This window comes from Bos taurus, chromosome 5 (assembly GCF_002263795.3).
Source record: "Bos taurus isolate L1 Dominette 01449 registration number 42190680 breed Hereford chromosome 5, ARS-UCD2.0, whole genome shotgun sequence".
NCBI classification, from domain to species: Eukaryota; Metazoa; Chordata; class Mammalia; order Artiodactyla; family Bovidae; genus Bos; species Bos taurus.
The window spans coordinates 89,040,275-89,056,210 of NC_037332.1; the positions used below are offsets into that span (position 1 = coordinate 89,040,275).

General features: G+C 39.2%; 1 protein-coding gene across 5 annotated transcripts in view; it reads right to left on the reverse strand.

Annotated features, from left to right (window-relative positions):
• SLCO1C1 (solute carrier organic anion transporter family member 1C1) overlaps positions 1-15,936 on the reverse strand; it is an 86,723-nt gene that overhangs the window by 27,002 nt on the left and 43,785 nt on the right. For all 5 annotated transcript variants that reach the window (XM_015471233.3, XM_005206940.5, XM_010805405.3 and 2 more), the window contains 3 exons: positions 15,522-15,620; positions 11,565-11,810; positions 10,237-10,401 (listed from right to left, as the gene is read on the reverse strand). In XM_015471233.3, the coding sequence (XP_015326719.2) occupies positions 10,237-10,401; positions 11,565-11,810; positions 15,522-15,620 (510 nt within the window). The remainder of the gene's footprint in view (positions 1-10,236; positions 10,402-11,564; positions 11,811-15,521; positions 15,621-15,936) is intronic.

The following is a 15,936-nucleotide window of genomic DNA, read 5'->3' on the forward strand; positions in this document are numbered from 1 at the left end:
GTGTGGAGAAAAGGGACCTCTCCTACCCTGCTGGTGAGAATGTAAACTGCCATATGGAGAACAATATGTGGGTTCCTTTAGGCAATGGCACCCACTCCAGTACTCTTGCCTGGAAAATCCCATGGACGAAGGAGCCTGGTGGGCTGCAGTCCATGGGGTCGCTAAGAGTCGAACACGACTGAGCGACTTCCCTTTCACTTTTCACTTTTCACTTTCATGCATTGGAGAAGGAAATGGCAACCCACTCCAGTGTTCTTGCCTGGAGAATCCCAGGGACGGGGGAGCCTGGTGGGCTGCCGTCTCTGGGGTCGCACAGAGTCAGACACGACTGAATCGACTTAGCAGCAGTAGCAGTAAAATCTAAAAATAGATCTACAATATGATTCTGAAACCCTACTCCTGGGCATATATCCAGAGAAAACCATAATTTTAAAAGATACATTGCTCCCCAGTATACATTGCAGCACCATTTACAATGGCCAAGAAATGGAAGCAAACTAATTGTTTATCAGTGGATAAATATATAAAGATGTGATATAAAAAAATATATATATATATATACACATACGTATGTACACACACACAGAGAAAAACCATGAAATACTATTCAGTTCAGTTCAGTTCAGTTGCTCAGTTGTGTCGGACTCTTTGCGACCCCATGAACCACAGCATGCCAGGCCTCCCTGTCCATCACCAACTCCCAGAGTCCACCCAAACCCATGTCCATTGTGTTGGTGATGCCATCCAACCATTTCATCTTCTGTTGTTCCCTTCTCCTCCTGCCCTCAATCTTTCTCAGCATCAGGGTCTTTTCAAATGAGTCAGCTCTTTGTATCAGGTGGCCAAAGTATTGGAGTTTCAGCTTCAACATCAGTCCTTCCAATGAACACTCAGGGCTGATCTCCTTTAGGATGGACTGGTTGGATCTCTATGCAGTCCAAGGGACTCTCAAGAGTCTCCTCCAACACCACAGTTCAAAAGCATCAATTATTCTGCACTCAGCTTTCCTTATATTCCAACTCTCACATCCATACAGGAGAAGGCAATGGCACCCCACTCCAGTACTCTTGCCTGGAAAATCCCATGGACGGAGGAGCCTGGTAGGCCGCAGTCCATGGGGTCACTAAGAGTCGGATCTGACTGAGTGACTTCACTTTCACTTTTCACTTTCATGCTTTGGAGAAGGAAATGGCAACCCACTCCAGTGTTCTTGCCTGGACAATCCCAGGGACGGGGGAGCCTGGTGGGCTGCCGTCTATGGGGTCGCACAGAGTCGGACATGCCTGAAGTGACTTAGCAGCAGCAGCAGCAGCACATCCATACATGACTACTTGAAAAACCATAGCCTTGACTAGATGGACCTTTGTTGGCAAAGTAATGTCTCTGCTTTTGAATATGCTGTCTAGGTTGGTCATAACTTTCCTTCCAAGGAGTAAGCATCTTTTAATTTCATGGCTGCAGTCACCATCTGCAGTGATTTTGGAGCCTAGAAAAATAAAGTCAGCCACTGTTTCCCATCTATTTGCCATGGAGTGATGGGACTGGATGCCATGATCTTAGTTTTCTGAATGTTGAGCTTTAAGCCAACTTTTTCACTCTCCTCTTTTACTTTCATCAAGAAGCTCTTTAGTTCCTCTTCACTTTCTGCCATAAGGGTGGTGTCATCTGCATATCTGAGGTTATTGATATTTCTCCCAGCATGAAATACTACTACTCATGAATGAAATGAAATTACTCATGAATGAAATGAGATACTATTATTCAACCATAAAAAAGAACAAAATAACGCCATTTGCAGCAACATGGATGGACCTAGAGATTATCACCCTAAATGAAGTAAGCCAGAGAAAGATAAATCCCATTCAATATCACTTGTATGTGGAATTTTAAAAAATATATACAAATGAACTTATTTCCAAAACAAGCTCACAGACATAGAAACAAATTTATGGTTACCAAAGGGAAAAGGAAAGTGGGGGGGGGGGTGTAAATTAGGAGGTTGGGATTAACATATACATACTCCTATATAGAAAATAGATAATCAAGGACCTAGTGTATAGCATAGGGAACTATATTCAATATTTTATAATAACCTATACGGAAAGAGAATCTGAAGAATATATATATATATATATATATATATATATATATATATAATGTATAACTGAATCTCTGTGCTGTAGAAGCTCTGAAACACAATATTAAAAATCAACTATACTTTAATAAAAAAGAAATTTATTTTGTAAAGTGCCCATCCTGCCTGGGACATCAGAAGCAATGGCACAAAATACACTCTTTGGCCTGAGCAACATGTTGTGCTAAATAAATTCCACTGACTTCCCAGCACTCCATCTGGCTTAGAATAGCCTGAGAATAAAGGAATTCTAGGGATATTTCTCCCTCAGAACAGACTGTTAATAATCAGGAATATCCTCTCTAGACTGACCTCTTTTTTAGAGGCTTGTGTTCTCTTGAAACTTGCAGAGCATTTAATGTGTTCTCTTGCTTGTAGGTCTCTCTGCTCAAGAATATTTGCTAACTCGGACGCAGTGTCCTCCCCAATCTCCATCCCTGTTCTCATGCATTCTTCTTTAAACACCTCCCTATCCTTTTGCTCTTAATTCAGATAGCATCATCTCCCAGATAATTCTGACTCCAAGGTTATGCTTGTTCATCCAGAGTACTTTGCATGCATGCATGATCAGTTGTGTCTGACTCTTTGTGACACTATTGATTGCAGTCCACCAGGCTCCTCTGTTCCTGAGATTTCCCAGGTAAGAATACTGGAGTAGGTTGCCATTTCCTCCTCCACCAAAGTACTCTGGCCTTCCCCTAATTAGAGCACCTATCACATCCTCTACCAGCCATATCATGCCTCCAGAGGATGCATCTGATACCAGGGCACATGACGTGGTCATCAGAACCCCCTTTCTCCCTCAGTCTGAAGCTCTTGTGTGGGGTCCTAGAGGCAGCCTTGGTACTTATCACAATTGCCTGTTAGCTTGTTTGTTCATGCCTCTCACCCTTCAATCAAACCCTCAAGGGAAGAACTATGCTCATGATAGAATCCTTTGTTTCTTACATAGGTGGATTTTTATTAAAATGTGCATAAAAGCTATTTCTCCAGAATATCTTTCTCAATTTCAGGATGACTAAATTATAACATGATTCAAAAAAAGATTAGTAGGACTTTTCAAATATATTGTCAGTTTGGTTCTCCTTTTCAAGTTCCCTAGGATCTGTGCGTCATCCATGCAGGGCCAGTTTGGTGGCAAAATTCCTGAAAAGCAGATGAGATGCGCTTCTCACCTCCCAAAGCTTCTTTTCTTTCATCTTAGGTATTTTTGAGCCATTTAATGAGGTAGAAATATCAGTCTGATTTCTTCATTGCACACTTTTTCCACTCACATCATAAGCTGTGCTGCTCTTAAAACGTTTACCATCTGAATATTTCAGATGGAAATATTAGCCATAATTTATTGCTGGCATCTGTAATTTGTTTCAATTTATTTTATATATTTTCTCTTGAATTCAACATTTATATTTATCCAAATATCAGGCAGGCTGAGCTTGTTGTTGTTCAGTCACCAAGTCGTGTCCGACTCTTTGCAACCCATGGACTGCAGCATGCCAGGCTTCTCTGTCCCTCACCAGAGTTTGCCCAAGTTCATGTCCAGTGAATTGGTGATGCCATTCAATCATTTTGTTCTCTGTCACCCTCTTTCCTTCTGTCTTCAATCTTTTTCAGCATCAGGGGCTTTCCTAATGAGTCAGTTGTTCGCATCAGGTAGCTAAAGCATTAGAGGTTCAGCATCAGTCCTTCCAAAGAGATCTCCTTGCTCTCCAAGAGACTCTCAAGAGTCTTCTCCAGCACCACAGTTCAAAAGCATTAATTCTTTGGCAGTCTTCCTTCTTTATTGTCCAGCTCTCACATTTGTACGTGACTACTGGAAAGACCATAGCCTTGACTGTACGGGCCTTTGTTGGCAAAGTGATGCCTTTGCATTTTAACACACTGTATAGGTTTGTCATAGCTTTCCTGCCAAGAAGTGATCATCTTCTAATTTCATGGCTGAAGTCACCATCTGCAGTGATTTTAGAGTCCAATAAGAGGAAATCTGTCACTGCTTCCATGTTTTTCCTTTCTATTTGCTATGAAGTGATGGGACTGGATGCCATGTTCTTAGTTTTTTTTTTTTTTTTTAATATTTAGTATTAAGCTATGTTTTTTACTCTCCTCCTTCACCCTCATCACAAGGCTCTTTAGTACTTTAGGATATTTTTAGAGATTTTTCCCCAGTGAAGTAAAAGTTCTGGTTACATCATGGACCTTCACAATATTACTCTAATATTAGAAGACAAAATGTTAAGATTTGAATTTTATAAAGAGAAAAAAATGTAAGTAAAAATGTACCTGTTGGGTGCAGACAAGTAAACTTAGGCTTCCTTCTTGGGCATAATAACAGTTTTTCCTCCTCACAAATTAAGATAGTTTTCCATCACCTCACAAGTTTTTAATGTAACTTTACTTATTTCTAGAACACATCATAATATTACTATTCCAAATTTGCTATTCTAGCTTAGCCACAAAATAAAGCTTTCTATTATAATTATTTTTTCTCAAATGATTATTTTAATTTTTCCTTATTTTTTTAACATCTCCAAAACTGAGAATGATAATCATTTGTTGTCAATTACAGTCAGTATTGTTATATCTTGTCTACTAGTTACTATTTTATTTAATAAAAAATTTTAAGAAATTAAGAAAATAATTAAATAATTGCAGTCTGAGTTATAAGAAGAGGAAGAAGAGATCATGTCCATGTAACTTCACAGTGATTAAAAAAAAGGCTTAAATGAAAGATTCACCTGCTAGTCAAATTTCTTTCAGTAGAAGTTGCAATGGAAATTTTTTTAAAGCTCATACCATTTAAAAAAAAAGCAGAATCATTTTGCAATATACTATCTAGTCCCTGAATTTGAAACATCTTTATCTTTCTTTCATTTATTTGTAAAATAAGTCATTAATATAAGGAAATACTATTTCTAGACTTTAGAAAGAATGTGACCAACATATAAAAACACATACAGTAAAATAAATTGTCACTGGATCAGTCGGCCCTTGAACACTTTAGAGAAATTTCTGTTTGTTCTTTCATCCATGTCATATCAAATGTTTTCTCTGAGAGTAGAATGGAAATGTGTCTTCTTTGGGCCTTGCTCATATTTTTTCACAGAAAGGGTCATTCTCCCACAACCCAAAGGAAAAAACTGAAGGAGAAAAGAGCCAGGGGTGGGAAAGAAATGAAGAAAGGGAGAAAGCATATGTTGAATGAGAGTTATGTGCATTTCCAATCCATTTTACATGTCTTTTCTCATCTTTATTTTAACCCAGTGATGCATTTCTTTTCACTATTCTCATTAAAATAAGTGTTAGGGATGTCAAATAATTTACCCACTTCCCTCACTCTGCTGTATCCTATACTTACTAATGTAAAATCACACCACTCAGGAAATCATCCTAGTTATCTCATGCTTATGTTAGTTGCTCAGTTGTGTCTGACTCTTTGCGATCCCATGGACTGTAGCTCACCAAGTTCCTCTGTCTATGGGATTCTCCAGGCAAGAATACTGGAGTTAGTAGCCATTCCCTTCTGAGCCACCAGGGAAGCCTAACAATACTGGAGTGGGTAGCCTATCTCTTCTCCAATGGATCTTCTCAACCCAGGAATTGTATTGCAGGTGGATTCTTTACCAGCTGAGCTACCAGGTATGCCCTGTGAAAGCTGCTCAATTGTGTCCAACTGTTTGTGACCCCATGGGCTGTAGCCCACCAGGCTCCTCTCTCCATGGAATTCTCCAGGCTATAATACTGGAGTGGGTAATGATTCCCTTCTCCAGGGGATCTTCCCAACCCAGGAATTGAACCCAGGTCTTTTGCATTGCAGGCGAATTCTGTACAGTCTGAGCTACCAGGAAAGCCCATCCTAGTTATAAGGATGTGGAATTACTAAACATTTTTATTTATCTCTCACAAAAGTATCTGAATTATCTATAGATATGTCAGAAATGTGAGGAATTAGAGTTCTAGGCAACCTTTGCTGCTGCTGCTGCTGCTAAGTTGCTTCAGGTGTCCGACTCTGTGCGATCCCAGAGACGGCAGCCCACCAGGCTCCCCCGCCCCTGGGATTCTCCAGGCAAGAACACTGGAGTGGGTTGCCATTTCCTTCTCCAAAGCATGAAAGTGAAAAGTGAAAGTGAAGTCGCTCAATCATGTCCGATTCTTGGCGACCCCATGGACTGCAGCCTATCAGGCTTCTCCATCCATAGGATTTTCCAGGCAAGAGTATTGGAGTGGGGTGCCATTGCCTTCTCCGAATCTTTGCTAGTTGGCTCAAAAAAATCTGATGATGAGTTTGTTTGGATCGGAGTCCATTTCAGTATACACCATAGGGTCATAGATTAAAAGAAATCAACTAGCCATAGATCAAAAGATAATTATTAATCAGATTCTTCCTGTAAGTTTTCCAAAAATAATTATGCCCAGTGAGGAAATACAACTCAGAAACCTGCATAAAATAGTTTCATTCCTGGCTATATCATTATGTATGTATGCTATATAAGCATGAAATTGGGCAGGCCATTAAATATCTCAGAATCTTACATTCTTCATCTGTGCTAATTACCCTTAAAAAATTTAATAGGCAAAGCATATTTCATTTATTACCTACTTAATATTACCTACTTAATATACATATAGTTTCATTTCTATTCTAAGTACCTTCCCCCAAATGCCCTTAATTTTCCTTTATGACATAAACTTTTTAATTTGAAAATGGTAAAAAAAAACTTATTCATCATTGTAGTAAGAGCAAAATCAAATGTGTCATGTATTATGCACATATTGAATAATAAGAAATAAACATGTATTAAAGGTGTGTTCCTTCACTACAATTCATGGGGAAAAGGTAATCTCTTCATTTTGATAAGTGAACCCTGACTTCCTTCACATAATACAAAAAATAACTTGAAGTGGATTATAACATAAACATGAAAGTTAAAACAATCTACTAGGAGCAATTTTATTTTTCATAACCTTGGGGTTTGATAAATATTTCTAAAACAGGCTCAAACTAGCACTAATGAAGAAGCAAAAGATTAAAACTGGACTTAATTAAAATTAAGAAGAGTGAAAAGGAAGGTTGAAGTCTGTGAGAAAGTATTTGCAATTTACAAAGAATTTGCATCAAGAAAAATCTACAGTAACTCCTATAAATCAGTAAGAAAAAGACTAACAATCCAATAAAATTGGGCAAGCCACTCAAACAGAGTTAACAAAATATAATGCTGAAATGACCAATAAGCTTGGGAAAACATGCTCAGTATTGTTAGTCAGCAGGTTAAGCCACAGTAAGATACAATCAGACCCCATAAGAATGGTTACAATGAAAAAGACTGACAATACCAGACAAAAGAAGGATATGGAACAACTGGAGTGTTCTTACACTTCGAATGAGAGTAAACATTTGCACAGCATTTTAATGAAATATTTTGGCAATATCTACCAGATCAAAACATACACACGCCATAGGATCCAGCAATTCTACTCTAACATATAGCCAAGACAAAGAACTGAATCTCTCTACCAAAATGCATGTGGAATGTTCATGCAGTGTTATTTAGAATAGCCCAAAGCAGTAAACAGGCTTCCCAGGTGGCTTAGTGGTAAAGAATCCTTCTGCCAATGCAGGAGATGCAGGTTTGTACCTGGGTTGGGAAGATGCCCTGGAGGAGGGCATGGCAACTTACTCCAGTATTCTTGTTTGGAAAATCCCATGGACAGAGGAATCTGGTGGGCTATAGTCCATGGGGTCACAAAGAGTTGGACATGACTGAGCAAGCATGCAATGCCAAAGCAGTAAACAACCCAAATATCCACCAACATGAAAATGAATAAACTGTGGTATATTCATATAATGGGATATTGCACAGCAGTGAGAACAAACCACCACTGCATGCAATGACATGAATGAATCTTGTAGACTTCACTTCCATTGGAAAAAACCTAGACACAAAGGAGTACATAGCTCATTATACTATTTATATAAAGTTCAGAAACAGGCAAGACTCACCTATGATGGTGGACATCCGAATAGTTATTAGTTTGGAGAAGAATGTTGGGTAGAAGAAGGTTTGATGGAACCAACTGGGATACTAAAGTGAGCTACATGTTCTGGATAATGATCACTACACACATATTTTTGTGTAAATATTTGTCTAGCTGAGCTTACATTTAAGATCTGTAGACTTAATTGCTGCTTGCAAGTTATGTCTCAATAAACAAAAGAAATATTAAAATAAAAGTTTTAAATGTTTCAAACTTTCATTCCATACATTGATTGGCATGGGTAGAATATGGGTTTGAAAAATGCTAAAAACATTTCTTCAGATCAACCATTAAATAATAAAATTAGTTTGAACCAATTAATGTTGAACATAAAACTTGAGTGGTATGTGCTAAGTTGCTTAGTCGTGTTTGACTCTTTGCAACCCTGTAGATTATATCCTGCCAGGCTGTCCATGGGATCCTCCAGGCAAGAATACTGGAGTGGATGGCCTTTTCCTTCTAGAGGGGATCTTCCCAACCCAGGGATCGAACCTGTGTCTCTTATGTCTCCTGCAACAGCAGATGGGTTCTTTACAACTAGTGCCATCTGGGAAGCCTCTCAATGATATAGCCTTAGCAGTTACAATTTAGGGGAAGAACAGACCAAAGAGTCAATTAAAATTGCATCTGCTAAGTGTCCATTGTTTAGGATTTTACAGGAAAATTATATGTCTTAAAATATTATATGCTTAGCTGTTTCCTCACTCCCCATTCCCCAGGTTTGTTTCAGAGATAGATGAATAGAGCAATATTTAAAATGTTTATGAAGGAATGATTTGAAACCACTGGAATCTCCTATCATGAAAGAACATGTCCAAAGGAATAGAATATGAAACAGTAGCATTAAATGTGGAGAAGGCGATGGCACCCCACTCCAGTACTCTTGTCTGGAAAATTGCATGGACGGAGGAGCCTGGTAGGCTGCAGTCCATGGGGTTGTGAAGAGTCGGACACGACTGAGCAACTTCACTTTCACTTTTCAGTTTCATGCATTGGAGAAGGAAATGGCAACCCACTCCAGTGTTCTTGCCTAGAGAATCCCAGGGACGGCGAAGCCTGGTGGGCTGCCACCTATGGGGTCACACAGAGTTGGACACAACTGAAGTGACTTAGCAGCAGCAGCATTAAATGACATCTTCATGGACTTTGGGGCTTCCCTGGTAGCTCAGCTGGTAAAGAATCCAGCTGCAATGCCAAAGACCCCAGTTTGATTCCTGGGTCAGGAAGATCTTCTGGAGAGGGGATAGGCTACCCATTCCAGTATTCTTGGGCATCCCTGTTGGCTCAGCTGGTAAAGAATCCACCTGAAATGTGGGAGAGCTGGGTTTGATCCCTGGGTTAGGAAGATCCCCTGGAGGAGGGCATGGCAACCCATTCCAATATTCTTGCCTGGAGAATCCCCGTGGACAGAGGTGCTTGGTGGACAACAGTCCATAGGGTCTCAGAGTCAGACACAACTGAACAACTAAGCACACAGTCCAGGTTTTAAAGTATACAGTTGCTTGCAGGACCGTGGTTATGTACTTGGAGATTCTGGTTCTTCTTCATTCATCTTTTCATATTTTTCTTTGCCTTGGAATATCTTCCTCTTACATGGTTGTTCTGCTGTGCTAGAAACACAGGCCTTTTAAACAACCCCAAATGTCAGGAGTTAGAGAAGTCTTTCAATCCTGAGCAAATACAAACTTTGTTTTGCAATGCATACCTTCTAACCTGTTTGAATACTCACCTTTTGTAATCCTAGAAACTCTTCAGGTAGAAGAGGCACCATTTTCAGCTACACTTGAAAGACAGATAGCCAGTATTAACAATCTCCTAACAAAATGAATGTTTAGTCTACATGGTATGCGCATGGTCACTCACACACTGTTCTAAATAATTTTTGCTACAAAAGTTGTACCACAGACTATCTAAATATCTTACTCTGCTAGGTTTTTTCACTCACTTTCTAAAATGTCATAAATTGCTTTCAGTCTAAATATCGGAACAACTTTTTAAAACTACTAAGGATCAACAAGACACAGAGTTCATAATACCTATTGGAAAGCAGGAAGTACAGAGAAACATACCAATAACAAAGTTGGCCTTAGAGGCTGACTGCCCATACTGTTGCTCAATGTACTTCGGTTTGTAAGTTACCATGCCAAATAAAGAATTGAACTGAACGGTGCTTGCACACAAATATAAGAAGTACACTGGATTTCCAAAAAGACTCTTCAGTGATGGCAGAAAATCTATAAGACAAAAATAGCATGGAGTAATTAAAGACAGTGTCACACTTGGCAGAAGATGCAGCCATAGCCTCAGAGCTGAACGGTTGAGTCCTGTTGTCATGGTTCCCAGGAGCGTTTAGAGAGTGGTATACCCACACACTGAATGTTAAGCCAGTGACAAAAGACAGAGTTGAGATCTGGCCAGGTTCAGATCCAGACCCAGGTGCTCACTTACACGGGTATAAAATCTAGATTATAAATTAGAATCAGTCAGATGAGAACAGATTCCTTTGATGTGGTACGAGACATGAGGTATAAGAAAACTCCCGCCCCATCAAGCTGAAAGTCATAGGCTGGACATCAGAAACCTGAGTTTTCTGGTCTCTCTCCTTTGAACTTGGGTCATGGAAGCAGAGAAGAGAATATGAAACTTTTCTCCATTTAATTATTGACAGAATGAGCTTTGGCATCCTCTCTTCTTCCTTTTATGCAAGCCAAATAGAAATTTGAAGATTTTCTGTAAATGTCAATATTGTTGGGCCAGTTGAAGGGGACCAATCTTTCTCATGGTCACCCGTTTCCACAGGAAAGGAATTCACTAGAACATGTCTGACCTTTGGCCCTACACTCACTCCTTTGATCACTGGTGGGACACATGCAGTGGTGCGCATTCTCCAGTGGGTGGATATAATCTGTCAAATGGCCACAAGCCCTGAAGGTTCACTTTTCTGAACACACAGACTAACGTGAAGCAACCCTCCCAGGAGGGCTGTTTGCAAGGTCTACACAGAGGAGGTGTAAGGGTGGGGATGGCAGCAAAGACTTTTAATAATCTTCATTTCTGCTTCCTGTGCTCAGTTGCATCCAACTCTTTGCAACCTAATGGACTGTAGCCCAACAGGCTCTGTCCATGGAATTTCCCAGGCAAGAATACTGGAGTGAGTTGCCATTTCTGCCTCTAGGGGAGCTTACTGATCCAGGGATCGAACTCTGACGTGTCCTGCATCCCCTTCATTGGCAGACAAATTCTTTACCACTGTGCCACATGAGAAGCCCTGCTTCCTGTACAGTTTCTCATTTTTTTTCCTGAACACATGAAGTAGAGAAATATTGTTTATAGATCACGTCTAAAATTTCAACAGAAATATGGAAAGTGCTTCATAACCAAAGAGAATTGGGCTTACCTCTTGCCATTTCCATGATTTTTGCTTTTTCTCCAGGAGGTGTTTGGTAGTCCGTGTGATCATCCATAATAAACTTAGATTTCTCAGAGGAAGAACTGGAGTCCTCTCTGCTCCTGGGTCTTGGTAGAGTCCTTGGTAAACACCAGAAAGGCACAGCTGCCAAAAGAGTGATGCTTCCTGCTATCAGATAACCAAGCCACCAGGCACCCACCCACTGTGGGTCCTTCGGGGTGATGGTTATATGATCTGAAAAAGAGACAGAGTGGCTAGAGAACATACACAGCAAAGCTAGTGTATTAAATAAGCCTCTTAAAAAAAAATCCTAGCATTAGCTCTATCAATCATAAAAATACATAATAATTCATACCTGACAACTTTTTTTATAATCTGAACATGTGCCTGATGAACTATGGACAGGGGTTCGTGACATCATACAGGAGACAGGAATCAAGACCATCCCCAAGAAAAAGAAATGCAAAAAGCAAAATGGCTGTCTGAGGAGGCCTTACAAATAGCTGTGAAAAGAAGAGAAGCGAAAAGCAAAGGAGAAAAGGAAAGATATAAGCATCTGAATGCAGAGTTCCAAAGATTGGCAAGGAGAGATAAGAAAGCCTTCCTCAAGATCAATGCAAAGAAATAGAGGAAAACAACAGAATGAGAAAGACTAGAGATCTCGTCAAGAAAATTAGAGATACCAAGGGAACATTTCATGCAAAGATGGGCTCAATAAAGGACAGAAAAGGTAGGGACCTAACAGAATTAGAAGATATTAAGAAGAGGTGGCAAGAATACAAAGAAGAATTGTACAAAAAAGATCTTCATGACCAAGATAATCACGATGGTATGATCACTCACCTAGAGCCGGAATGTGAAGTCAAGTGGGCCTTAGGAAGCATCACTACAAACAGAGCTAGTGGAGGTGATGAAATTGCAGTTGAGCTATTTCAAATCCTGAAAGATATTGCTGTGAAAGTTCTGCATTCAATATGCCAGCAAATTTGGAAAACTCAGCAGTGGCCACAGGATTGGAAAAGGTCAGTTTTCATTCCAATCCCAAAGAAAGGCAATGCCAAAGAATGCTCAAACTACCTCCCAATTGCACTCATCTCACACACCAGTGAAGTAATGCTTAAAATTCTCCAAGCCAGGCTTCAACAGTATGTGAACTGTGAACTTCCAGATGTTCAGGCTGGTTTTAGAAAAGGCAAAGGAACAAGAGATCAAATTGCCAACATTGGTTGGATCATCGAAAAAGCAAGAGAGTTACAGAAAAAACATCTATTTCTGCTTTATTGACTATGCCAAAGCCTTTGACTGAGTGGATCACAATAAACTGTGCAAAATTCTGAAAGAGAGGGGAATACCAGACCACCTGACCTGCCTCTTGAGAAACCTATATGCAAGTCAGGAAGCATCAGTTAGAACTGGACATGGAACAACAGACTGGTTCCAAATAGGAAAAGGAGTACGTCAAGGCTGTATATTGTCACCCTGCTTATTTAACTTCTATGCAGAGTGCATCATGAGAAATGCTGGACTGGAAGAAGCACAGGTTGCAATCAAGATTGCCGGGAGAAATCTCAATAACCTCAGATATGCAGATGACACCACCCTTCTGGCAGAACGTGAAGAAGAACTAAAGAGCCTCTTGATGAAGGTGAAAGAGGAAAGTGGAAAAGTTGGCTTAAAGCTCAACATTCAGAAAACTAAGATCATGGCATCCAGTCCCATCACTTCATGGCAAATAGATGGGGAAACAGTGGCTGACTTTATTTTTCTGGGCTCCAAAATCACTGCAGATGGTGACTGCAGCCATGAAATTAAAAGACGCTTACTCCTTGGAAGGAAAGTTATGACCAACCTAGACAGCATATTGAAAAGCAGAATCATTACTTTGTCAACAAAGGTCCATCTAGTCAAGGCTATGGTTTTTCCAGTAGTCATGTATGGATGTGAGAGTTGGACTATAAAGAAAGCTGAGTGCCAAAGAATTGATACTTTTGAACTGCGGTATTGGAGAAGACTCTTGAGAGTCCCTTGGACTGCAAGGAGATCCAACCAGTCCATCCTAAAGGAAATCAGTCCTGAGTTTTCATTGGAAGGATTGATGCTGAAGTTGAAACTCCAATACTTTGGCCACCTGATGTGAAGAGCTGACTCATTTGAAAAGACCGTGATGCTGGGAAAGATTGAGGGCAGGAGGAGAAGGGGACGACAGAGGATAAGATGGTTGGATGGCATCACTGACTCAATGGACGTGGGTTTGGGTGAACTCCAGGAATTGGTGATGGACAGGGAGGCCTGGCGTGCTGCAGTTCATGGGGTCGCAAAGAGTCAGACATGACTGAGCGACTGAACTGAACTGAACATTATTATGATCTTGCTTATTAAAGGAAAGAAGATGTCTTCAGAGCACAAATATTTCTTTCATTCCTTAGATTAAAAGTATAGAATCCAGAGTCTGGAAGGGGTTCTCACTCTGCTCTGGGCTTCTGCAGAGGGATCCCTGGACCTATGACAGGAGGAAAGCAACATGTGAGAAAGATTAGGAGGGTTTAAAACCTTCTGCTACCTCTCCACATGAGTGGCATTTTTGTCTGATTTACACATTGAATGTCTAGGATTTTACTGAAAAAAAAAAAGACCCTATATGCTCTCGTCCAAATCTAATCTGAGCCACTCAGAATGTTATTTATTAAATGATAATTAGTAATATTTCAGAGATATTCTAGGTCTGATACAAGATTTGTATATGCTTTAATAATTAAAATATCAATATTTATTCATTATAAAATTTTTGATACTGTTTCGTATTTGACTGAAGTGTAAGCATTGACAAGTCTATTTTAAGCAAATAAACTTTTTAAAAATATATATATAAGAACATACAAAACATACTGTTATACTCTACTACCCTCTATGAGAATCCTTTGACAATTAAGCTTGATCAGCACTACATTATACTCAGTAAAATGTTTGATTTAGTTTATCACTGCATGTTCATTGCTTCCTTTTCACAATTTTCCTCTGTACCTCTCATCATGCCAACACTCTCTTATCTGTATCAGTCGCCATGACCAGATTTTAAACATCATGAAGTCAAGGAATCAAGTATTTTGCTCACTTTGGTAGAACATCATTTGAGTTAGAGTAGACATGAAATAAATTTGAGGAGTAATAAATGAATAAACAAAATTTCTGGAAGGCCTATTCTGGTTATTTGATTAAAAAAGAACAGCTAGCGCAAGTGTTTTGCATTCTATTGTAACACATAATAATCATTTGTGACACACACTAGTGACAAGGCAATTCCAAAATTTTAAAAAATAAAATTTGTTTTCTTGTTTTTAACTGCTTTCTAGGAATTCTTCAGAAAAACAGATAATTTCTGTCTATATCTAGGGCCTACATCTTGAAAGAAACAAATGAACAGCTATGGAGAGATGAAGTCCTCATTTATTCCCTCCACAAGCATTCCTCCAGAAGGAAAGTTAGTCTCACTATAAAGTTCCTTCAACTAAAAAAGACTTGTACATTAAAGAAAGGAATTTTAGTTGCCAGAGACTTTCAATCCTTGGCCTTTATGGAAAGTCCAGAAATACGTTATTAATTGATGTGACTGTAGCAAATGTTGATTCACCTGAAACCAACAAGAAGCCACAGTTGTTAGTCTTAACTAAGCTTGAATGCCTTTAAACTGGGAAACCGGAAGTGGAAAATGATACAACTGATTAACAAACTGGGTCATCTGGTTATAATCACCACCTATTTTTCATGTTCCATTTATTAATGTGTGTGATAATTGTATAAGTAATAAGTTTTCAAGGGTTATTTTCATTTTATGAAAGACTACCATCCTATCATTTTGTAAAAAGACAATTTGATATTTTGGACACTATCCCCATTAAAAATTACAGTAACTAAAATAAATGAATCAATAGAAATAAACGTCCTTACCTAGATTTACAAAGCCAATGTCAACATACAGTTTGGCACATAACGAGCCTAACAGGAAGCCAAAGATTGGTCCTATAATTGCAACCGTCTGCACACATCCTGCAAAACACAAAAGCACCATTTCTTTGCTCTTGCAAATTAATAAATTTTTAAACAGGAAACATGCATGAGATCCAGTTAGTCACTGAAAATATTTCATTAACTCTTCCCTTAAGTGTGCTTAATTTGTCAACTTTTCAACCTCACTGAATCCGGAAATAACTTCTTCTCAGTGTTGGAAGAAGAATAAGCATCTTTAACGCATTAATACCTTTTAGTAAGAAAATAACACTAAGACTCAGCTAATTTTGGCAAATGGAACAAATTTTACTCCCTAGGACTGGATTCCCCCTAGTGATAAAAATCAGAATTATAC